Source organism: Bombus vancouverensis, chromosome 2, assembly GCF_051014615.1.
Source record: "Bombus vancouverensis nearcticus chromosome 2, iyBomVanc1_principal, whole genome shotgun sequence".
Taxonomy (NCBI): domain Eukaryota; kingdom Metazoa; phylum Arthropoda; class Insecta; order Hymenoptera; family Apidae; genus Bombus; species Bombus vancouverensis.
In genome coordinates, this window is record NC_134912.1 from 15,659,304 (window position 1) to 15,683,650 (window position 24,347).

At 36.5% G+C, this 24,347-nt stretch overlaps 2 protein-coding genes across 9 annotated transcripts in view; one reads left to right on the forward strand and one right to left on the reverse strand.

Moving 5' to 3' along the window:
* Positions 1-54: 54 nt before the first annotated feature.
* Positions 55-3,405, forward strand: LOC117162843 (uncharacterized). The gene is made up of 4 exons (XM_076627713.1): positions 55-208; positions 303-1,116; positions 1,250-1,404; positions 1,770-3,405. The coding sequence occupies exons 2-4, from the start codon at positions 982-984 to the stop codon at positions 2,194-2,196; spliced, it is 717 nt and encodes a 238-aa protein (XP_076483828.1). The 5' UTR covers positions 55-208; positions 303-981; the 3' UTR covers positions 2,197-3,405.
* The window catches only part of Mob2 (MOB kinase activator 2), a 64,662-nt gene continuing 43,457 nt past the window's right edge, over positions 3,143-24,347 (reverse strand). For 3 of the 8 annotated variants that reach the window (XM_033344824.2, XM_076627710.1, XM_033344828.2), the window contains exons 2-6: positions 17,720-18,337; positions 6,169-6,423; positions 4,609-4,733; positions 4,039-4,266; positions 3,143-3,573 (exon numbers count right to left, since the gene is read on the reverse strand). In XM_033344824.2, coding sequence (XP_033200715.1) covers positions 3,500-3,573; positions 4,039-4,266; positions 4,609-4,733; positions 6,169-6,423; positions 17,720-17,898 — 861 coding nt within the window. In that variant the 5' untranslated portion in view covers positions 17,899-18,337 and the 3' untranslated portion in view covers positions 3,143-3,499. Of the gene's footprint in view, positions 3,574-4,038; positions 4,267-4,608; positions 4,734-6,168; positions 6,424-17,719; positions 18,347-24,347 lie in introns of those variants that run through there. The other 5 variants (XM_033344831.2, XM_033344830.2, XM_076627712.1 and 2 more) reach the window with 4 other exon arrangements.

A 24,347-nucleotide genomic window follows, 5' to 3' on the forward strand; every position in this document is an offset into this window, starting at 1 on the left:
TATACGTTGTATAACAAATAAAAAATATATATAAATGATTAATTTATCGACTATTATTGTTTTACTATTTACATTTTGATTCGATTAGCGAAATATATTTCTGTGAATTTTTTCTTTTAAAGAATTCGACCTTATCAAATTCTCGAGCATTGAATATTGCCAACAGTCAAAGGATCGCAAATAATTATGGCATTACAAACATATGAATGTAATTAAATGTTCTAGTTGCTGTCACTTGACAGTTTAATTTTGTTTTAATTCGTGTTACGTTAATTTCAAGTTTTATTAAATTTCTTTTCAAGAAATGTGTTTATCATGGTTTCTGGAGAAGATTGTTCATATACGGACGCAACAGAATCTTCTAACATAACATCTCTGCAGACAGAATCTACTTATTCGGTTAATGCCAATGTTAAGGAACCTCTTTGTGACCTTGTGAATAGAGAGGACGATCCTTTTCAACAACTTAACTGTAGGTACACGAGGAATTTAATCGTTTAAACAGCTAGAATTCAGGTATAAATATCGCACTTATTAAGTTAAAGACTGTAAATGTCGAGAGATACATTCAGCTGTACACCACGGAGCATCTCTGGAACCGTGCAAGAAAGATTCACCGAAAGAGAAGAGTTTGGTAGAGCCGTCTTCAAATCCATGTTTATGTCACGGTCACAAGATGTAATACAAGTATTCCCATTCTATTTAACAATTATTAATTAACCACATTTTTTACTTTCTAGCAGAACTTATACTTTACCTTTGAAGTACAGAGATGGTAATCACATCAGCCTCTTAAATTATTTATCCTATCACTAACAAGGTGACTTCTTTGATTTTTGTTTTATATTAATCTTATTAATAATATCATATATTCCTTATTAATTGAAACACATTGCGTTTAATATAATTTATTTCAGTTAGTACAATCTAAATGCTTTGCTGATTCTTTTTTTCTCGATCTATTTCCATTTCACTCGAAATATGACTTTTTCAGATAAATCACGACTATTTTGGTGTCCCTTTAAGTGGAAGTGGCCAAGGAAGGAATACTTAGAAAGCAAAGACAAATCATACAAAGTGAAATTAACACCAAAGAAATGTCCCCATTATGCGGAGGTAGAGCACAATATACACATTAATAGAATAACATTATTTTATTTTTCCTTTTATTCTTAAGTACGAACATTAAATATAAAAAGTATATAAACAATTGGTATACTTAATGCGGATAACAATGCACTTCATTTAGCCCTTCATGTGCTGTGAAATATCAGAAGGGATACCAAATAAAAAGAAACACGATGCGCCAGAATCAGTCAATACAAAACCACCAAAGACGGAAAAGAAAAAAGTAGAAGTAACTGAGAAAATTGACATCTATTACTTCGATCATGGGAACTCTGCGTAGGTACAACCATATATATTTCAATAGATTTCTTTTTATCATTTATAATTTTTATTATGCAGGCAATTGCTCTTACATAATCGTTCGATTTTATATCGTCTAACAACAAAAACCAGAAAAATACAAGCATTTAGTTTCCAAATGACGATGATTAAACTTAAAAACTTAAGATTTTTCGATTCTTAAATTCTAATCAAAATGTTATTGTTAAAAATATATATATAAAAAAAATAATAAATACAAAAAACAAAGTTTATATATATGTATCATCGTTAAGAAATTTAAAAAAACTTTGACCATCACGTTAGCTATTTTACAGTCGTACACGTTCGTTAAGACGTAAGATCCTTCACAATCTTCACAGATATTATCAAACGACGGATTCACCGCCGATATTAGCGACCGAGAAATGCGCCGAGAAAACCGACCAAGCAGCGACTCGCTTTTGGGCCGAGATATTTGGGACTATTCATATCGGCACTGCTTTCATCACAGCGTTTATTCTACAATTGGTTCGATTTATACTTTACAGTATAATCCGACCGCTGACTGTGGGCATCTTGCAATTGTTGGCGGACTATTTTATAAAACCACTATTGTCGATTGTGTTTAATGCCCTGATACAGCCTGTATTGATATTGTTATACAATATTGCAACGTCTTTCAAGGATCTTTGCGAGCCTATCGCAGAAGCGATAGGGCTGTTCCTACGGGAGATTGCACACGTGTGTGCGGCGATTCGAATCGTCGAGGTGAAACAGGGTACCGCTCCCTCGGTTGCTTGCACTTGATGATCGGATAGAAGAAAGTGCGAATTCTCAATGACGAAGAAGGGAATAAGGTATCAAAAACTCATAATTCCTTCTTACGTACGACTCGTAAAAAAATAGCACCATGCAAATGTTGGTTTAGGGAAGTAGCTTCGGAATCTCTGTTCCCAAACTATTTTAATTGTATACCTCTCTACCCTGTACTGTATCTGTTTTTCATTGTTTAAGGTTCAGAGGTGAAAAAAAGACGACCTATTATATCTAGGTGATTGACATTATCTTGGTATTTGAACGATTATGAAGGAATCGAGGTAAAACTGAACCGTGATTAAATAGAGTAAAACAAATCTAACCCATTAAGATCCAAGTGTGTTTGCTAAGTACAGGCCTTTCTATTAGGCATTGTTATTTAGAATATCTACGAGGCAATATTTAGAAAGAGGAAAAAACATTGCGTTCTCTTGAACTTGCGAGATTCCAAAATTCTTTAAACAGCAGATATTGTATCGACTTAAAAAAGGATTTTGTTGGATCCCAAAGGGTTAAGAAGTAACTAAATCCTTTTATCACATGTGCTTATAAAAAAAGAAACTTAATATAAAGCGTAATTTGTGCGTATGAATGGTCACGTCAAGCAAATTATAAACTTCATTCGCTGACCTTCCGTAGATGATGATAAATTATCTGGATCATCGATTCGAGAAGGCATTGTCCCAGGATACAATGATGTGAACTGTAGAAGATTCGGGAACAGCTCGGTAGCAGCTGTTCGAGTTTCAACGAATATAACACATGCCTTAACACCAGGTATATATTTGGTATTATTTAAACTTTACAATATTATCATCAGTTTCATTCATTTTGTTATTTTTTGCTTTTTTTCTGTCTTTTTTTGTTTTTACAGAACAAATTATCCTCTTATAGCAACTAACTTTGTCAATAATAATTAATAATCATCCTTCGTCTCTTTCGTATATCTTACTGTTTAATAAATTATGTACAATCTCACAAACAACAAACGGAGGAACCTAATTACATCATGTAGTTGTTCACACTTCGCTATGTACAGGTACTACTTGGTTTTTACAGAATTGCGCTTTCGCTCCACCTGCGTATGTAGTCGTTAATGCTTAAACTCTGTCGTTCGCATATTCTATTTAAAAAAAACAAAATAGAAAAGAGAAAGAGAGAGGAGGGGAGAGAAATAGTAAGAGAAAGAGAAAAAAGAGAAAGTCAGAGAAGAGAAAGGATAAGGAAAGAAACAAAACGCCTATCGTCACCTAGTCTCAGGAACTGCAACCTCTTGCTTTCTGTGCATTGCGATCTAGGTGGTTGTGGTCGGAGTCTCCTGGATGGCTAAGGTCTGTGATGAAGGCGCTGATGATGATGTCGAGTCACCTGCAATTACGTGGTCATTCTTAGTAAATGGTAATTTAAAACGCATTAAAAAACGTTATATCATTTTAAGTATATGGAAATTCACGCGTCGAATATCTTTGCAGGTGCGCGCGTAATAAGATATTCGAGTGTTTTATCAAGTTATAAATGTAGAAGAAACGACTGCACCGAGACTATCCATTGGATAAAAGCGTTAAAAGGATCCAATAATTTCACCAATGAATCGAAGAAATATCCTTTCTACGATTAAACAACATCATCAACGTGTCAAAATGGCTACGCGTTCGAGGCTTATCGTTTTGCCCGTGGTTAATCGAGTGACTGTTCTATGTAATATCGTGAGATTTTAGTAGGTCGTATCATTCGTAACGCTAATGTTTCTTCTTAAACCGTGGTAATCCTATTATGATAATATAACGTTCCCGAGTATTACATAATAATATCGATCTCGGTAGGTAAGCTTACCCAAGAGGGCAGCTTCTAAGTCTCCTAAGATCTCCGTTTCCTTGGGATCGATAAGGTTGAAGCGTTGATTAAGGAGCGTGAGGTGGGCAAATACACAATTGAGGTGAGCGTGCAACCCCAAGAGTGCTACCTCTCTGAAGTGGCAGTGGTAAATGTGTGCCACCACATGGTACAGTAGCCGCAGGATCTTACGCACTATCGATTCGAACGAGCTAGGAAATTCATTTGCTGAAACATTCAGGAAACGAACCAATTAATACGATTATGGCTTCGTCTGCATGTCGGGTCCTGTCAGATCTTGATACCACTCAATGTACTTAACTACTCGACTTCTGACTGCATGTCGCTGTAAATATAGCTTTACACTCTACTCTGTTTATTCATTTTTTAATGATAGTTTATCGGATTTTCTAAAACATGAACTACGTGAATATTAGTGCGCCGTTAGCGTTCTTACAATTTGAAGAAAATGTGTTTAGATGCGACGATATAAATAATCGTAAACTGTACGTTAACGGCGTGTCACGACTATTTAGTCGCCGCCGTGGCAAGGTAAAACAGATAACTTACCATATTTCGTAGGAAATATAGTTTCGTCACTAACGGTGCGTTGTGTAAAAGTCATAACATAATCTATATATTGTGGCGCTGCCACTCTCGTTTTCTTCCCTTTTTCATCAAACCACAGATAAGTTCTGAAACGATAAGAAGGCGAATTACATGAGTGCGTAATAACGCCCGGCGGAAATGGTAGAAATGATAAAAATAAAGGAAAAGGAAACAGATCGAGGACAAGTAGAAAACTGTTCAAAGAATAAATCCTTCCTCGTTTTTTCTACCTTCTCTTCCTTTCTTTTATTTCTTTTCTGGGTCAGGGCAAGCGTTATATTTATTGTGGACGTTCGAAGTAGATTTTGAAAGCGGATAATGTAGAATTTACTAAGGATTACTATCCGAGATAATTTATATATTTACTATATGATACATTATTTATTGGTGAAATTTACCTGTTCCGTGAATTTCTTATTTAGAGACTGTGGAAATTAATGCTATAACGCGAAATCTTTTTAAATAGTACATACAGTTCAGTGAACAAAAATTCATAATAAACATAGGAATAAACTGTTTAACTTTTTAAATATTAAAATTACGAATTTTTTATTTTTTTAAATATTGTAGAATAACTTATAGGTGTATATATAATAACAAATGTCCCAAATTAGTTTCATTTCCATTTTTTGCCACATCGATATTCATCCTATCTTTTTTATTTATATCCGATTCTATTTCTATCATCGATCATAGGCCTAGTTAAAAAAAGCTGTCAACGATCACACGTTATAAACTTTAATTAAGGTTAACACCTCCAGTCATGGAGGAGCAATCTGATGGTTAACGCGTGGATCAATTTGTTGGACGGCATGTATCGTGATTACTAGAACGTCTTGCATACATCGATAAAACAAAAAAGAGAAAGCTAGTTGTATTAATCAAATAGTAGGAAAAATTTCAATGAACTTAATTAGCAAAATATTGTACCGGAACCGTGTCATTAGTTAACTTTATAGAACATGATAGTTGTGAAATTATGAAGTAGAGCATCAACTTTCAATTTATAAGAAGAATCTGTTACCTCTACCTTGAATTAATTTCGTGTTGCTGAGTTTTATTATACGTCATCTATGATTATTTAAAAATGTATCATTTCATAAACAAGATTTTTTAACTGAATACAATGCAAATAACATAATCTCTTATCGCAGTATCGATTCGTACAATTTATTTACATTCAACGACTCTTACTGCTTCGACTCATCCAAAAATCGTTCAATGTACATTCTATTTATCCCCTCGATAGTGCACGTCCAAAATCAATTGACCACTCAAGACCATTGAGGAGTGCTTGTTCAGCCATAACGTTTAACTACTTTGTCGCTGTATCTCTTAATTTTTCCTCGCTGCGTTTACCTTATTTTTACGATTCTTTGCCTATTTTTTTTTTTTTTAAGTAATTTAATACGATAGATAAAAAATTTAATTTAATTGCTCAGAATGAAAAACCTTAAGATTGCAAAAATTGTAAGTTAAGTTGTTGGATCGACATACGATTATTATTCGTACGATACGCACCTTAAGCCAGGACCGGTCATATCGGGACAGCCCGTCATCGTGCAGAACTCGGATATCGTTCCGTAAACGAGATTGATGTGATCGAATAGTGCGAGAGTGTGAGAGGCCAACCATTCGTTGTAGTCCAAACCGGGTGGTAAATCGACCAGCATCCTCAGGTCCAGCTCTGGCAGCTGCCTTTCAAGGGCCGCCTCCTCGAGGTACAATTTCGGATCCTCTGTAGTTCCCGCATCCTTCTCCTTTCGTCGGGCTTTTCTACGAATAGCGTGAAATCGCTCGTTTAGTTTCTCTTTGACCCTCCATCGCACAACCTGCTACCAATTGCCCAAGTAATAAAGCATATTATTGCTTAGCGTAAGGGTTTCGTGTGTCGCGACCGATCTAGCCGAATATCGATCTCAGAATGGTACCTGTGAGTTTTGATGTGGCATTAAAGAAGAAGGATTTGTAAGAGGAATTTTGTCCTGGAACGAATCGTTAATTTTGAATCATAGTTTTAGCCGAGGAACATTATAATTGAAAAGTAGATTGAATATCGTTTTTGTTCGTGTTCGGCACTATTACGAAAAAAATATGGTAATTCGGTGTTCAATGTGTTCAATGTTATCGGGGAAATGTGAGAGTGCAGGTTGGAAAATTATATTTCGATATGATAAGGGATGGATGATACGCTGTCCTGGGATGTGAAAAATGACGAATGAAAAATATTGGTTTCATTGACGGGCGTGTCAATATAAATAGTCCTTTCCTTATTGTTGATTTAATGACGCGAAATTGCACAGTTGGCGTTACAAATATTTGATTTTACTGTTAATAAAATTGCTGGTGATTACATTACAATGTTTTCTTTTCTCTCAAATAACGAATAATCTTATCTAACGAGATCATCGAAACTGGTAAAAATTAACAGACCTGAGAAAGAAATTCCAAACAATCCATCGTGCCCAAAAGCACGTTCGGTCGAACCTAACGGCGAAATCTCTCATTTCGAATCAATGACATCGTCCACCGTCATATTCACCGCGATTATACACCACGATTATACAAAAACCGTGTAAAGGACAACCGTGCTTTTTGCGATAAAAATTCTTCTAGTGGAAGCACCGAGGCCTGGCCGATGAAAGAAAGCGGTGAAAACGCATTTTGCGAGCCTCTTCAGAACCAGAAGAGTCAAACGAAGAAAAGTAGGTACATGGAAGAGGGATGCAGCCGCGAATTCGACGTCTCGTTACAAATGACTCCTTCGATCTGTGTTTCGAGTACGCGTTATCGGCGCACCGATCGTCGAACTGAACGGATCTAGAGCACGAGAAATACTCGAGGGAGAGAGAAGAGAACGATAGTCGAGGATCGTTTTCGAGAGATCGCCACGCGAGAAACTTTAACTTGCTGCACGCACATCCAGGGATACGGGAATAGAAATCGTGCGCTCTTTTTGCCGGATTTATCGACTCCCACTAGTTTTCTGTTTCAAAGTAGTTTTATGTACTATCGGTTGCTCCAGTAAACTGCGAGTCGAGTGCTTTCATACGACAAAAAGAGAATTGTTTATCAAAAGCCAGCAGGTATTTACCATTGAATATGTTACGAATGTAGAGATTATTACCAATTGCAGTTCATTGATTACGTTTTCATCGCGAGAGGAAGTTGTTCGACCAATTACTTCTTTTCTTCTTCTGTTTGTTTTCAGATTATTATTTGACAAGACATGCGATATCGTATTCACTTTTTACAGCATTGCATATTTTGAACAACGTAATCAATTATTGTTAATATTGCTCACTGTCGACGAATGCTGCATTTCGTCTTCTTATATTTTACATCATTTCCTTGACTTGGAGTTTTTAATTGTATATTTATACATGTACTTTTAAACAGAGATAAATCGAATGGAAATTGGATGCAAATGATACGAATCTTCACGACCAAAATTTAAAGCAATTTCACTTGGAAATGCGACCAACAACCCAGTTCGTTGTATGAATGTCGCTAATGGCTGAAAGCTCCATAATTGAAGTAGTGCAAAATCCATTTTCACCATGCAACCGTAAATGTTACTCGTTTCACGTATAATTCCACAGAAGTACGAGCTATTTCTATGCCTTATATATGCTACATATGTTCATATAGAACACTGCGGATGACACGAATGTTCTACAATTTCGACTCACAGTTACCAAAGTCATTAAGGTCAAAGACAATTATTACGAGTTACTACGTATTATACTACGTTAACAATTTCAGAAGCGTTAAATCTATTTCGCACAGAACACTGTTGGGTTGAAGGTGGCCCGAAGCCAGGGTTCTCTTCCGATTCTTAATTAATGTCAAATTTGAATTATACAACGAAAGTTGCATATTTACAGAGAAAGGAGACGTTCGTTGGTTGGCGGAATTTCAGGCAGCGAATGTTAACGGCCATCGCTGCACAAACGGGTTAGGTAGCGGTAGACGGTCTCGAGGCTGGCAGAGATTACGCGAACGCGAATGAACGTTGCATCCGCATGAAATACGAGCCGTTTCGGTAGGTGGTGTATCGTGCTCGATTGCAGCCCACCGCAGGCATTAATGCACAAACATCTTGCACTCTGTTCATCTCGGCTCAGGGTTACAGCCGCCTGGTCTGCGAACAACGAAGTTCGCCACGGCCTCTAGCTTTCTACGATCCTCATTCTACCGAAGGTTACGTTCCGTTTGTATTTGTAGACACAATGTATTTGTCAACCAGCGCGCGAAATTACCCGGTTCAAGTCAATGCATACGTATTCGGCTAATTACCACTGAAAAAAGAAACACCGCCAGGACAAAACTTGCAACCAGTTGTTATCCAGTGGGATCAAACGTTCGAAACACTGCGCTTGTCTCACCGCGTGTTATTTCGGTAGACGTGATTCGATTAGGCAATCGTTTCTCGTTTTTGTTTCGTGTTTTGTGGTAGCGTAGCCCCTTCTTTTCTCTGTTTTCTCTTTTTACCTTTTTTGTAGAAGAAAAATGGAATTGATAATATAGACTTGCAAGGTTTTATCGTAAATGGAAGGTAAGAATGAGTAGTAAGGTGATACAGTGCTCAATGAAATGTAATATGGGCTCTAATGTTTAATGAGATGTAATCTAGGGTCTTTGGCGTGAAACTAAGTTTCCACGCAGTAATACGTTGTCTTGTAAGTTACAGTTAAGGATTATCTAAATTGGTATACTTTTCTTTGAATATGAAACAGTACCGTGTTCTTCCTGTTCCGAAGGAGAGGAATCTTCCATATTATAACACCGTCCCTTTCGTAAAAGCTGCTAATCGCTAATATAATACTGTTGTATATTCGATGAACAAACGCGAGATCGTAAGTTGCCAATATAGTACTACATTTCTATCGTAAGAATCGTGTCGCAATGCGAGAACCAAGAGAAATGGCTATGACCTTGTTTGTCTTCGTCATAGATATATTATACGATTGGCGAGGTCTTAAAACAGCTTATTTAGCTTGCAGTTCGTGGAACGATTTGATGTTTGCAAATATCGAAATCTCTATGATAGCAAATATTTTAATGCAAAACATAGCGAATATAAACGTCGCTGAACCGAGCCGCCAGCACTTTTAGAACACGCGGGAAAAAATTCGCTTCCGGAAATTAATATTTAATACGATATTCTCACTTTTCTGCATAAATCTGACAAACTTTCTACACAATCAAAATTTTGACGCGAAAATCGTTCTTGTTTGGTAGTATTTCATTAATCTGGAAAGCATCGATTACCGTGCAAACAGCAATAAGCGAGTCGTGAAGCATGGTTTGCGACACATTTTAGATTAGGTATTATTTCGCACGTTGCATCTTTGATTATAGGGCGCGTGGCATGTGATTTGCCTGAAATTACATTCCATTGATTTCGGTATGAATGAAGACTAATTATCGAGCTGGTAGTCACTGGCACGCGATGTTATTCAGCGCTGGTCATTTTAAATCATCTATTGATACGTTATCAGACGACTGATTTATGCGAACGACGGAATAATCGATCTTAAAAAATATTCTCATGATACTCGATATTCGATGATAACTAAAATAAATAAATAACCGAAGGAACGAAAGACGATGAAAAAAATAAGATAACGTTCGTAGTAATTTACAACATAGATATAGTATATTGTTTTTATCACGATAAAACAATTTGCAAATGTAATTGAGAAAGGAGAGATAATAAACCTTATTTCTCTGTTTGAGTTACTTGGAGAGCAGAATAGCGAGACGTTTCACAGAACAGGTCTGAGGTTTCAAGCGAAGAATAGGTTTTCATTAACGCGCATTTTGAACTCGTAATTATATTTTGAGCATTTATTATGCGCGAAGAAAGGCAAAACGGAAGCTGGCCACAAACTATTCCCTGGACGATCTCTTTTGATTTCTATAACCTCGATTCTGAATGAATTATTACCGCGAGCCGCTTGAAAATCTGCTTGGCATAATGCGCTCCATGCATTGTTTTGGCCGCTGTATTTTTTCCACATAGATTTCCACAGCGATACAAATATTTTTATAAACTAATAATTCGTACATATTCTGGTACCGTTGTTATTTGTGTTCAAACTATGATCTAAGTGTCGAGTAATTCGTTACAAAAAGAAACGGTCGAAGGTAATCGATATGAAACGAAAGAGTCCTGTCGCAATCGATATATTCGTGGAATCGGAAGAACGTACTATACCGGTACGTCGGTGGAAAACAAATTAAAGGGCAGCGTGTAACTGAAAAAAGCAATTTCATTCCCGGGATGAAGGACAATATTATGTTGGCCTAAATGCACTTTGTTCGAAAGGTCGCTCTTTGCCGTGATTTTCCCCGGCGTTTCTCCTGCTACCCATCCTCTTGCATACATCGTCAGCTCCCGCGGCGAATTTTGGAACACATTCAAGCTCATTAGCCTGGTATCGCTAATACTGCCGGCAATATGTTCCTACAACGGCACCGCATTCGCGTCGATTCTCTCCTTGATAGTTACGCGTAATGAGGATATCAAGTGGGAAAAGATCGATAACAAAGTATTGTACGTATAATGTGGTGGCTCTCGAAATCCACAGCCAAGGTTAATTTTATTATATCGTTACGATAAAACGTCTTTGAAAGTAAAGATCCACCGTAGCGGAGTAGCGTATATTCCTATAACATGTTACTTTATTAAATTGTTTGCAACAAGAATCACAATTTAATATTCGAAATTACGTACAATCGTCGTCTACTAATATACAGGGTGGTTGGTAACTGGTGGTACAAACGGAAAGGGGGTGATTCTACGCGAAAAAAGAAGTCGAAAATATAGAATAAAAATTTTTCGTTTGAGGCTTTGTCTTCTAGAAAATCGACTTTGAATTTTCGGTGGGTACGCGTGCACTTTATCACGTCTCGTTATAACGAATCTCATTGTAGATCGTTGTCTCGATGGAAAAATTAAAAAAAAATTTTTATTCTATATTTTCGACTTCTTTTTTCGCGTAGAATCACTCCCTTTCCGCTTGTACCACCAGTTACCAACCACCCTGTATACTTCGTTATCTGATACTTATTTGAACACGTCGAATAAACTTTTCTTGAAAAAAAAAGAAGGAAAAAGAGAAACTATAGCTGATGTTCACGGAAAAATGTTTCACTCGGAAGTAGACTAAATAGTCAACCGAAAGTGAAGTGCAGGAAGGTAAACTCGCACACGGTTTTCCGACAATCGCTAGAGCCGAGCGAGCTTGTTTCGAAATGTGCACTCACGAGAAGAGGCGATGCACTTGTGGCCGCCTCTTCTTCTGTCCGCTCGGATGTCTCGTAATTAGCAAGTTTCCATCCGGCAGCCCCGGAAATTTCACGATGCTTCCTACCTTAAACGGAAAAATCAAACTCGTGGTTTAATGTAGGTTACACACGCACGGTAAACTGGACAGCAAACGAAATCGTTTTAACGTTGATTGAAATTCATCTGCAATTTTAATCCTGACACCGGTACAGACGTATTTTAGTTTAAGAGTAAATGCATTAATCCCATCCTAATCTAGGGTAACCTACCTTAACCGAAAGGAATTTAACATACACTTGTTCCAAGGTTATCCAAATATAATTCAAAACTGAATTCAATTTAATTCGTCCTAATTGAATCTAAACGAGACGAATCTAACCTTAATTCAATTTCACTTTACCTAATAAATGTCTTTTAACGTCACGCGACTTGGAAGTTATATAAACTACTCTATTTATAAGAAGAAAAATTGTAATTGTAATTACATCTCTGTTTTTCCTTTTTTTTTTTTTTGTAATGAAGCGTATCGTCTAATTCTATTTATAAACAGAAAAATTATAACTGTAATTTTATCTTTTAAATATTTTCGAAACTAAATTACATTAAAGAAAAACGAGAAACCTACTCAACTCTTACTTTAATTCCAACCTCAGTATAATACTTAAAAATATTCTCTGCTTCGAATTGCGTTTAATTATAATTTATATTATGTATTTCTCCAAATTAGATACGGATCGACTATACTTCGATAAAATCAAGGTCCCTGAAACTTAGCCAAACGATAAAATATATGTCCAACTGTCAAACGATAACATGTGTTCCGTACGTGTTAATTAACTTTTAGTAAAGCAGAGTCGAGGCAACTTGTTTCGATTCTCGATCCAACAATCCTTTAATCCACGTTTAACTACAATGGTGGCCATGTTATAACTTGGATCTAACTGCCAATGGTCTCCAGACTATTTCGTATAATACCAGCAATAAGTAGGCGATTCGAATTATTCGAGTTACTTCGGCGAAGAACGAATTTACTTGTAAAAATAGCGTGCGTACGAAGATGATATTTTTTATAATTAAACTGCACGTTAAATATTTTCATTAAAATCAACAGCGTCAATTTTTAACATGTCGCGGGATAAATTCCTAATAAGGTCGCGGGAAAACTCTGCGATGTATTTTTAATTGAAACCTGTGATTCATTTATCAACGTTGCGACAAGACGCGAGTCCGCTCTTTGAATGAAAACGATGTTACTTTTTAATTAGAATTCACGGTTTCTGGCATGACGATGATGTTATTACACCAGCGCTGGAACCTCTGGTTGCCTGCGAATTTCAGGCATATTTTAAAACGTAGTTAATCGACTGGTTTTATAACTGTGAGAAACGAGATAATTTGATCAGAATTTTACTTCTGCTTGTTACTATAACTGCGGATGGAGTTTGAGTTATTTAAGGAGGATACTAACATAAGCAAGACGGTTCTACTAACACGTCATCTATAATTTTTCATCACGACCCTTCAAAATTGAACGCTCAAAGGACAGTTCTTGAAGGAGATACGCTTCTTCCTTTCATATCCAATTGTGTAACTTAAATTGAATAGATCAAGATCAAATAAGAGAAAATCGACGAGTTTTCCTCAAATACGAAAATATTTTTTTGTGGTCGGATTTAGAACAAAGACGAAGACAAAGACAGCATTACGACCCGCAAACTCGTCGATATCACAGTTAACTCATGTTCTACATTCTAATTGCGCTTCATGAGCAACGACTGCTAATCACATTGTGCACAGAACATTACATCTTTAATCGACTAGCACCGGTTGGCTAATCAGATTAACGAATTATCGGATTTGTACAGGAGCAAATGGTCTTTACGAATAGCTCCATTCAATTCGCTTTTAATCTATCATTTGAGTCGTTGGTCGGACATTTTCTTATTGCCGTTTTCTTCGTTCTTCCTCTCCTAAGAACAAATGAAGCTTCTTCCCGGACAAAAGTTAATTGATTAAAGTTCCTTTATTCCCGCCGCATTCCTCAATCGAATCAATGCAATGGCACATGTTTTTTCACGCTCAACTTACAAACTTTGCTCGACTTCTGCTACGAAAACAGGAAATGAATCAAAGTTTGATTAGAACCGAACGTAATCGATTCATTTTTCTAGTTTCTTCTCTCTTCTTCTTTTAATTTCGATTTTGCATGTTTTTCTAGATCGCCAGATTCTAGGTCGTCGGATTCTAGGTCAACCGATGAAGTAGTTTATTTGATTTCTATGTTTTTCGAATGTGCTATAGATCTTCAAGGCTGCGGTGAATTTGATTAATGATACACCATTGTTTGAGACAGGTTTTACCGCTAGACTTGCCGATTTTGAATAGAATTCTTTTAAAAAAGATTGATACAAGGTAAAAATTTGTTATCTATTTGTATCACATAGAATTAGAAGTTAATTACGAGCACAGAATACTAATGATCATTTCGACAAATATTTCTGACGAAGAATCGTTTTTCAATGTTCAATCCTTCAGCGAATACAAATATTCGAAAGAAATAACAAGAAGTTAGTTCGTACCTCTCAGAGACTTAATAAAGTACGTAGAGAACTGAGAGATAACAAATAATAGCAAATCACAATAAAAAGTGAAATAAAAAAAGATCGTGAACTGTTGTTCGAGAAAAGTGGCGACGAGTGTCTGTTCGATGTTTTCATTTTGTATCTAAACTCTAACAAGGAATTGTGTAATCATTTTCCTGTTAGCCGCTAAAATGCTCTATTCGCATGCAGTATAACCAGAGAGCCACAAAATTCAGCCACGTCTACACGGGACAAAGCATCGGTCCTTTCCTCTATATTATAGAAGCTCATGCCACCGGAAAGAAGCTGCGTTTGTTTGGAAAAAACTGGCCGAACTTGCTCTTCCAAATTGATTTCGTTGACCATCCTCCGCTTTTCGCTCTTTCGTCATTTTGGTTATTGCCAGTTTTGACCAGATATCGCAAAACAATAAAACATCCAGTCGCCGCTAGAAACTACGACAGAGATGAAAATATCTGACTGCTCGAGGCCAACTATTTATTAGTTTATTATCGTATCGAAGATTCTTATCCTTTCATTTTTTTTTTTTTTTTTAATATCTGTTCATCTTTTTCTCTTTTAATTCAAATTTGTTTGGTTCCAAAAGCTTAAAAATCAAAGAAGAAAAATAGCGATAACTGCGACTCTTAAAATTCAGGTTTTCTTACACCTACCTTGTTCGAGATTTGTCGATCTAATCCAGATGTCTTCTCACGTGATGTATTAAAACAGAACTATGAAAACTAATAATATTTTATTGGCCTCGAGCGTTCAAAATATTTAATCTTCGTAACGATCCTTATGTCTACTCTATTTATCTAATGGAAAATCGTTCACTTAAACATTTTCTGGTAACTTCCATTAAATTCCTGTCGATCAAGATCGATCTGGACAATGTGAACACTAGGTATACTTGAAAAATTCCATTCGACTTCAAACCTTAATAATATAAAATGCCGCCATAATAATGCGATTGGATTTTCTTGCGCGCTCTCTTTTTCCTGCTTAATCGCCACCGGCCACTGCTCAAGCGTGTTACCGACTTATCTTTCTTCGCCGGTTCTCGGTATATGTTGCAAGTATGTATTGCATTTATGCGAGTCAGAAAAACTTGCGTGTTCTAAATCTTTGAATGATGTATAGCAGTTCTTCTACACTGTTTGAAGATATTTCATTAAGTTCAACGTACGCTGTCGTCTGACTGTGGACTCACCATTTTGAATTTTATTATAACACTGATACGTGCAATGTAATTCTCTTGCATAGAGAGAACTAAAGAAATGATACAATGCTATTGCGTCTAAATCAGTTCTGTAACGTTGCATAAATAAAAATTCCAGATACAAACAATTTTTATAACAAAATCTTGGAAAAGATCATTTACACAAGATCGAACGAGAAAATGATACATTCGAAGCAACGATAAAAGATCGACGAAAAAATTGACGCGTTTAACGTGATATTAGATTACAAGCTCGTAACGATAATGCACGTTTATTGACGAAGTAACACACCTAACTTTTCCAATTTTAATATCGTGTAACAAGAAAGGTTCCCTTTCCCGAACGAATGTACTCCTATTTTCAGCTCTATTAAAATTTGTTTCCAGAGATTTTCAAAATTATTGGCTTCACTTCGATATAATGTTTGATCTTTATGCCGAATAAGCGACGGATTCGAAATAGAAAAAAAAAAGAAACCTGGAAATATATTATACCTAACCTAAACCAGCAAAGCGTTAAACAATGAAGAATTCTCGATTTTCGATGCTCAATCAGAGAAGTACATATGTATGCCATGCAATAAAACATAACGAACAATTTTCAGCCGGCCATACAGAGAAATATATATATATATATAACAAGGTAGATGAAAAATCATGATACAATCGGAAGTAAGACAATTTTTTTCATAATAAAATAATTTCTTTTCATGAATTCGATGGTGGCATTATCCTATTTCCGGTTGCATCGGTGTTTCCTGTTAATCCTTCGTGCATAGTATAAAAATAAAAGACGTCGAGAGATAATATCTCAATAACTATGAAATTTACGTTTCATTATACTTTTTAATGTACGAAGTATTAAATACTTAATCTTTTAAAGATATTTCTGTTCTCTCGTACCATATGAATTATAATGAATTTTAATGTAAAATACCAAGACACGTTCATGCCAAAGCGGGCGTAATAATACAAAAATTTCTATTTTTTGTAGTCGTTGAGATGTTGACTCGCAACAGCTTTAATTTTACACCATGCATATGCAAAATGTCTCCAAACGACGGACACTGGCTTGTCTTTGAATAAGAAATGCAATTTGCATCACAAAAAGCTGCGACAAACATTTAGATTAAAAAGATATCTTTATGAGAAGGCTAGTACGTTATATTTCACTGTTACATTCAAGCTAATAAAAATATGTTATGTAAAATTTGTCAGGGCGTAGCAGCCTTCTGATTCTCGATATTTCACTAGACAATGCAGGGATGTAGCATTTAACTGCTAAAAATAAGTTTTAAAAAATCCGTCAATGATCCAGATTGCACGACTCGCGGCTCTTTCCCTGTTCTTTCTTTCAGAAACTTCTTGAAAGTGGAACAGTTCCTACAGCTACGTCTTCAAATTACTTCGAACTTTAGTTTTTACTTATAATCCAAAAGCGACCACATTGGTTAGACTCAAGATAGTAGGATGCTACTTCAAATTTAGGTAGAAGGTTCCACGATCGTTCCACTTAAACAAAAAAAAAAAAAAAAAGAAAATAACATAGAAAATTATCAGAGAGACTTTCTGATAAAACGTTCTACCACAACGAGCTGCCTAAGCCCGATTATTTCAGTGAACCGTTCTATACGTAATGTATAATTTAATTTTACAATAGATCGTTTGCTGACAATCTTCCTTCTACTTCTACGATATTACACTCGGAACTTCCGGTATGAGAAATACTGGCCTAACCTTAAGTCGGACTCGATTTGTTCCCTATTTCCATAAATAGGTGGCTAGTAGCCATTTACTACTCAACGTCAAGCCAGAGCCCTCTATGTCGAAGACATTTCCGTACAAGTACACATGTGTACACGTACAATATTGAAATATAAACATATATATATATATATAGATAGATATATAGATATATATGTATGTACATAGAGATCTAGAGACGAGATGGAACTAGACGGAGGGACTCACGCGACAAGCTCGCCGAAGAACCTGATCTTCCTGTGGCAGGTGTCGAGGAGGGAAAGACGCGAGGAGACGGTCGAGCTGGTAGCAGCGCCGTGGTGGACCGGCGTCGGTGGCGCCGACAGGGTCGAGGACGTCGAGGCGGAAGAATCCTGGAGAACGACGCGCGCCGGCGAGCGCAGCATCGCTGTCGTCGTGATCGTCGTGGTTGAAGACGATCTCTTCGGCGCCCCGTCCTCGTGCCCGAGGATCTTTTCACGTACGCTGGGTATGCACCAAATCTTGTTCGGTTCTCATCGAACACCGGCTGCGACACCAATTATCGCCTGGTGTTCTCGTCCTTGGTCAATCCCAACAACTATCCTCAAACTTCACCCCTCCACCGATAACAACTACTCTGTCTCTGTTAATTCTACTCCTTTCTTTTCTCTATTTTTCCTTTCTTTTCTTTTTTCTTTTTTTTTCTGTTTTGTTTCCGAAAATATTCAAAGTCTTTTTCAATCGAAATTGTCTCACAGTTTCTGTTCGAGCAAACGATTCGTCTTAATGCATTTTTTTAGGACTGTTCGATGAACACGAGGTAATACACACGTTGTAGAGTCGTCGTCTCGCTGGCAGATCCATCTGTTCCGCGCAGAAACATGATCGACGCCATGTCTGTAGTTAGCGTGGCGCCACTATCGGTCCAAGATCAACGAAGAGGGAATCCGGTCGCGGTGACGCGTGCCAAGTCCGTCTCGATTATCATTGAACTTGAGTCGCTCTCGATTCGCGCGAGCTCCAGCTGAACCACAGCTTTCTCTCTCTCTCTCTCTCTCTCTTTCTCTCTCTCACACACTTTCTTTCTCTCTCTCTTTCTTTCTCACTTTCGCAGTATTCTGGGGGGAACAATCATTCGCCGACGTCTAAATAAAGAGTCCCCGCTTGCGATTTCGACCGAGAAGATTTTAGTGCACCGTACCGACGATGCCACTCCAATCTAAGCACATACTCACCCCTAAACGCGTGCTTCCTCGATCGAAATCGAAATCGGGGACACGTTTAAACATCGTTCAAACACCTTTCTACGCGAATTACTGGATTTTTCATTAATCCGGGTAACTTTCGTGATCATATGGCACGATGCAATTCACCGAGGTAGCTTTAAAATGGTTTCGAATAAAACGAGTTTGTACTCGTTGGATGGCGTTTGAGAGGGCTGATAAGAGCGGGCGATGTATCTTCATGGAACGGATTCGTTTATTCGACGCTGGAATTTAATGATCGAAGATGACGCTGTTGTCGTATAAAAATATCGCTTTTGCTAACATTTATGCATGGCATATCGTTGAATATGAAAGGATTGCGAACACAGCTTGACGTTATATGTAAAATTTGATTATTCGATTGTCAAATGCACGAAGAATCGAGACAGTGATTATGGATGAGATATTTTTCATAACAAAAGTATTTTTGGGCGAATTATTGGAAAAAGAAGCAATGCGCAGGGTAACAGGGAAAAGAAGAAGAAGAATTCTATGTTAATGGCTTGCATTTGTGGAATTCTTCGAAGGTACGAAGGCATTTTTATCCTACTTCGAGCAGATATGAAGTATGCAGAATGAATGGCTCAAGAAAAGTGTCGTGTGAAACGATTACTACATATTTCGTTTTTCATATTTCTGCGCAGACATGTGGTGCAAAATGTAATGGACAAAGCACGAAGATATCTTGGGATAACTTCGAATAAATATTCTGCTTGCGAATAACAAAGGAGAACGTATAATTCATTTCTTCTTTTACATGTTTTGGCAATGCAAAGTATGGGATAAGTAAAAAATCTCGTCGGTCTATTTACATCCGATTTGTTTAAGTTTAGGCTTTTCTATATAAAAAAAAGGAAAAACCTTTTTGTGTGGCGGAATAAGAAATCAGTCAAGAGGATACTCAAATACGTGAGAAAATCAATGATATACCGTATCGACGTGGCAATGAAGGCCGTTTCTAAGATTTTACGTAGACTGGTGCTTCGAGTTAAAAATAACCGTGTTATAAAAATAAATATTTTTAAGACACGTATTTATTGTTCGCTTTGAGATGTAAAATATGTCCTAACTTTCGAAATAGCACTTCCTATATATACAATCGGCTTCAAAACAAATTTAAATACATTTTCACTTTGATAACATGATAATCGATAACTGTTAATTGTTGGATTAATTTATTCGAATTGAAGAAATTTATTGCAGTAACTCAAATCTTGCCTAAAAATCCAATTCTAATTATTTCGTTAATATTCAACTCTACCACATTTCAACTCTAACGAACATTTTCGATAAGTTGTCCGAGAATAAGTCAGTTCAGAATTCAGAACGAGTTTCGCGAGGCATCTCTCATTTCAGACAGGACAACGTCCTCTGGAACGATCGCGAGGCTAAAAACGCTTGGGGAGACAAAAGAGAGAAGGTTCGGTTCTCGAAGGCGAGCGCGTTCCTTGCCGAAATCGAAACAGGCCACGAGGACGATCGCGATTACGACTCTTCGCTTGCTCGTTTTCTATCCCCCTTCTCTAGGGTAGAAATACGGCGGAATTTTTAGAATATGCGCCACTGGACCATCGCCAAAATTCCCTGTGCAACTGACTCACGGATAGCTGCAAGATCCTCCGAGGATCGCTAGAAGTGTGTTTATATGTCTCTAAACTGAAAGATATTGTGCTACTGACCTTAGAACCGTGTGTGAAAATTTTAAGAATTTACGTCCTGATTAAAAAATCAAGTTCGATCGAGATAGAGAAAAGAAGAACGGACGATTGAACAGATGCAGCAGAAACACGTGGATAATATAACTAAATATCGAAATTAAATTACTTGTTAAACATAGCGAGATTCAGATATTATCAAAGAAATGAAAGTGTGCGTAGTAAGAAAGAGGGATAGGAAATGCAATAATTGGGTCGAGATTGCTCGATGGCTCTTGGTCGCTTCGTTTGTCCGTATATCGAGATAATCAAATGCTATAAGAGACAAATAGGTAGGATTCAACAGAAATGGCTGTAACAGATGATCTGAAACAACGCATTGAAGAAGCTATTAGGGTAGCAAGGCCATTGCAATAAAACCACCCCTCGATAGATCTAAAGCTTAATATGGGATAAAGACTGCCGCTGATCAAGGTCTCTAGCTGGTTCGCATATATCGTTATAATCGACAGTTTGACATTTACACATAACGCGATCTACCATTAATCACGTTATAAGAATAAATTTAATTTCTACTCATTACCCAGTATCTTTATATTTTTGAAATGTTCTTTCATTTGCTTATCTAATAGATGTACAGTTGGATTTATATAACAGTTAGAAATAATACTAACATGGCATCACTGCATCATACGATTATTTATTCTCACTCGTCGGAGTAAATTTCAATCGATAGAGCGTCTCTAGTTGCAATCCAATAAACAACCGGTGACCTGATTGAATTAGTCATGAGAACGTAGTTCACACACCACACCCATCTTGCATTCGCGTGTGTTTTAAACAGTCCTTTCGCTGTATCGAGTGAAAAATAGTCTAGCGGTTCGTGCCAATAATATCGGTAAACCTCCCATGTTAACCGAACCTTGGTGTAGACCGTTTCCGGTAAAAGCTTTGGATTTGCTATATGTCGAAAAGGTTTCCAGGTGAAAATACTCATACGATAGCAATATATTATATCAACGTTTTTTTAAATATAATAAATTGTTTTGATATGTATTTTTAAATATCGAATAAAGTGTGTAGTAATATATATATATATATATATAAAAAATAAAAATAAAATACAGAAAGCATCTGCCGTATTTTTCAAACTATTTCCATGGCTTTACATCTGTCATAAATTTCCCACATGATATTTAACAGATTTCACACTGTTAGAATTTCACGGACGGCTTTTGATATTGTACGCTTTGAATATTTGCTATTGCATCGAGTTACCTATGGAAACGGATCAAGTCCCAATATGCGAAGTTAAACTAAATAAAGTTCCGGTTGGTTCGATAGGAAACCGCAATGATGTAACGCGGAAATATAAATAGAATTACATTCTCGCAGTAAATTAATAACAATGTTTAAATGATAAGTTTTATGAAACGTGACGTTTCTTCCGTTATCTATTATTCAAAATCGATAGTATAATTTTATGGAATTTTCAACAATTTGTCTTGAAGGGAAACATTCTTTTGCGAATAAAAGAAAAAAAGATCGATCTCGCACTTTCACGATCTTAGACATTTAAGTACATTACGGCGTGAATTATTCCCACAAATATATTGTCAAAAAAAAAAAAAGAAAAAAAAACGTGGAGCTCACATTCATATCGCAGAACGTCTGGAAAAGTGTATTCTCACTGAAAGGCTGTTCAAAGCATTCGAATAATTCGCTTTCGTGATTCGGAATCGTGGCACGAATACCCACCCGAACTTCCGGAAATTTATCAACTCCTTACACACTCGCAGGTATATTTCACTGTATAACCAGAGTTCCAAGACCAGATATCATTCTTGGCTGCACCAAATATCAGAAAACTCAACCAATCATTTGAACGTCGCGTGCGTGGGAAGCTTTATATTCCACTCGATATATTTCCATGTTCCTTCGCGTCACTGTTTCAATTCCAACGACTAAAAGATCGTTTTTCGTTGCGCGCATAAATAAATATTTCTACGAATCGACCGTACGTACTGCTGTAAGATTATTTTATAAACGACAAATGTTACTTTTTATGATTCATATTTAATTATTATTTAAGAGAAATATTATGTTCAACTATCCTTGATAAAGAAGTTTTTCATATGTAAGACAAAGTTCGACGTTGTATTATCAAATTTGATAAAAGAAATTATTTATAAAAGAAAGGTTGAAATAAGAATGAAAGTGATGGAAAATTAGAGCGTGTCAAAGAAATCTTGTTCTTTGATAAAGTTCTGCTACTTCTGAAAGTACATTAACCTAATTACAAGAAACTGATATCGCGCGAGCGAAACGCAGAAGTTAACCAAGACAATGTCTCATCGGAAGATTTCTCGACCCAGCTGCGTTTAATATTCACGATCCACGACAAACAATCCTCAAGGCATTGAACTACATTAACATGATCCCTGCCAAATGTTCTATAGTGTTTTTTCCCGCCTTTTCAATAATATACAGTATATTTTATTTGACATGATCACTCCAGACGTTCCCATTGCCTCTAGTAGTACGAAAACATATGAGAAAATGGTTAATGAGAAAAGTATAATGTTAAAGTCAATAAATTATTTCTGTCAAGATGGCGTCATTTCAGATCTCAAGGTCACCATCCTTTTTTTAGAACGCAACTATGAATATTCTGCCGTATCATAATATGTACTCATGTAAGTACAAGACACTAAAGGTGTATCAATAGTATTCTTAGAGGGAACAAACACCTAAATGTGTTTGTGGATAATTTTCTCAAAATTAATAATCTCCGAACTTTGTTGCATATTTGAAATTCCGCCAAAAGAGCGATACCTACTCTATTGATACTGATATTTTATTTATATAAACCCAAGCCTGTGGGAGATCCAATTAAAAAGAAAAGAAAAGAAATACGCCAGCAAGCGAATCGTCCGATTTAACGCTAATTCTTCGAGAAAAACATAAGACTGTAAGTTACATACATCTATACCCGAACGGTCGCAACAGTCCCGATTATTTCTTCAGACGTTTCGCGCGATAAAACCAACGAGACATTATTTACGAACGAAATATGGAGCTTCATAACCGGCCGCACACTGTACCGCAGTTTTCTTTTTTCAGGGTCGAAATAATACACAATGGCGTTAGGCAGTACTCGTAACCCGTGGCTTCCGACTTATGTGTGCGAGGAAATAACGAGCGTGCATCGAACATGCTAGTACACTGGGATCGTAAATTTGGCTCGATTTATTGAGCCCTCAAGCGCGATTAAAGAAATGACCGCCGAGTTCCGAGCATCCGCGATATTTATCGTCTGTTTTCTTGCGCAGTGCGATTTCTTGAGGATTCGATCCAGCAGTACATAGAAGTTTGCTTAATTATTTGGAAAATTGTCAGAGAAAGATACGATCTAGAGAAGAGGGAATTTTCGTATGCATGCGACGATGATATGATATTGATGTTTCGTTTTACGCTGAGGTAAAATTGCGTTAGTTTGTACAATAGCAATGATTCTTATACTGTTGGTAAGTTTTTGCTAAATTAAATTTCATTGTCAGACTGATAGGTAAATGCAATAGCAGTAGAATGATTATTTAACAAAATACTATTCAATGTCGCTGTCGTCGAGCTGATAAGATTAAAAACCACTTGAAAGTAGATACAATAATGAATAATAAAGGTTTGCATTGAATTAGGAAATATGCGTACGTCGTGTATGTGATAACGAGATAGTAAACAAAACGAACTAATATTTCACAGTGTATTTTTAGTATTAACTATAGAATAATATTATAGAATTTGCAATCAACACCCTATGGCAAACATATGGAATATTCGATACATACTAGAATTTTGAACAGTACATTTGAACTATATTTCATACGCAAATGCGAAATAAATATTCAAATATTTAAAATTCATAAAATTTGTTAACAGGTAACATATTCGTAT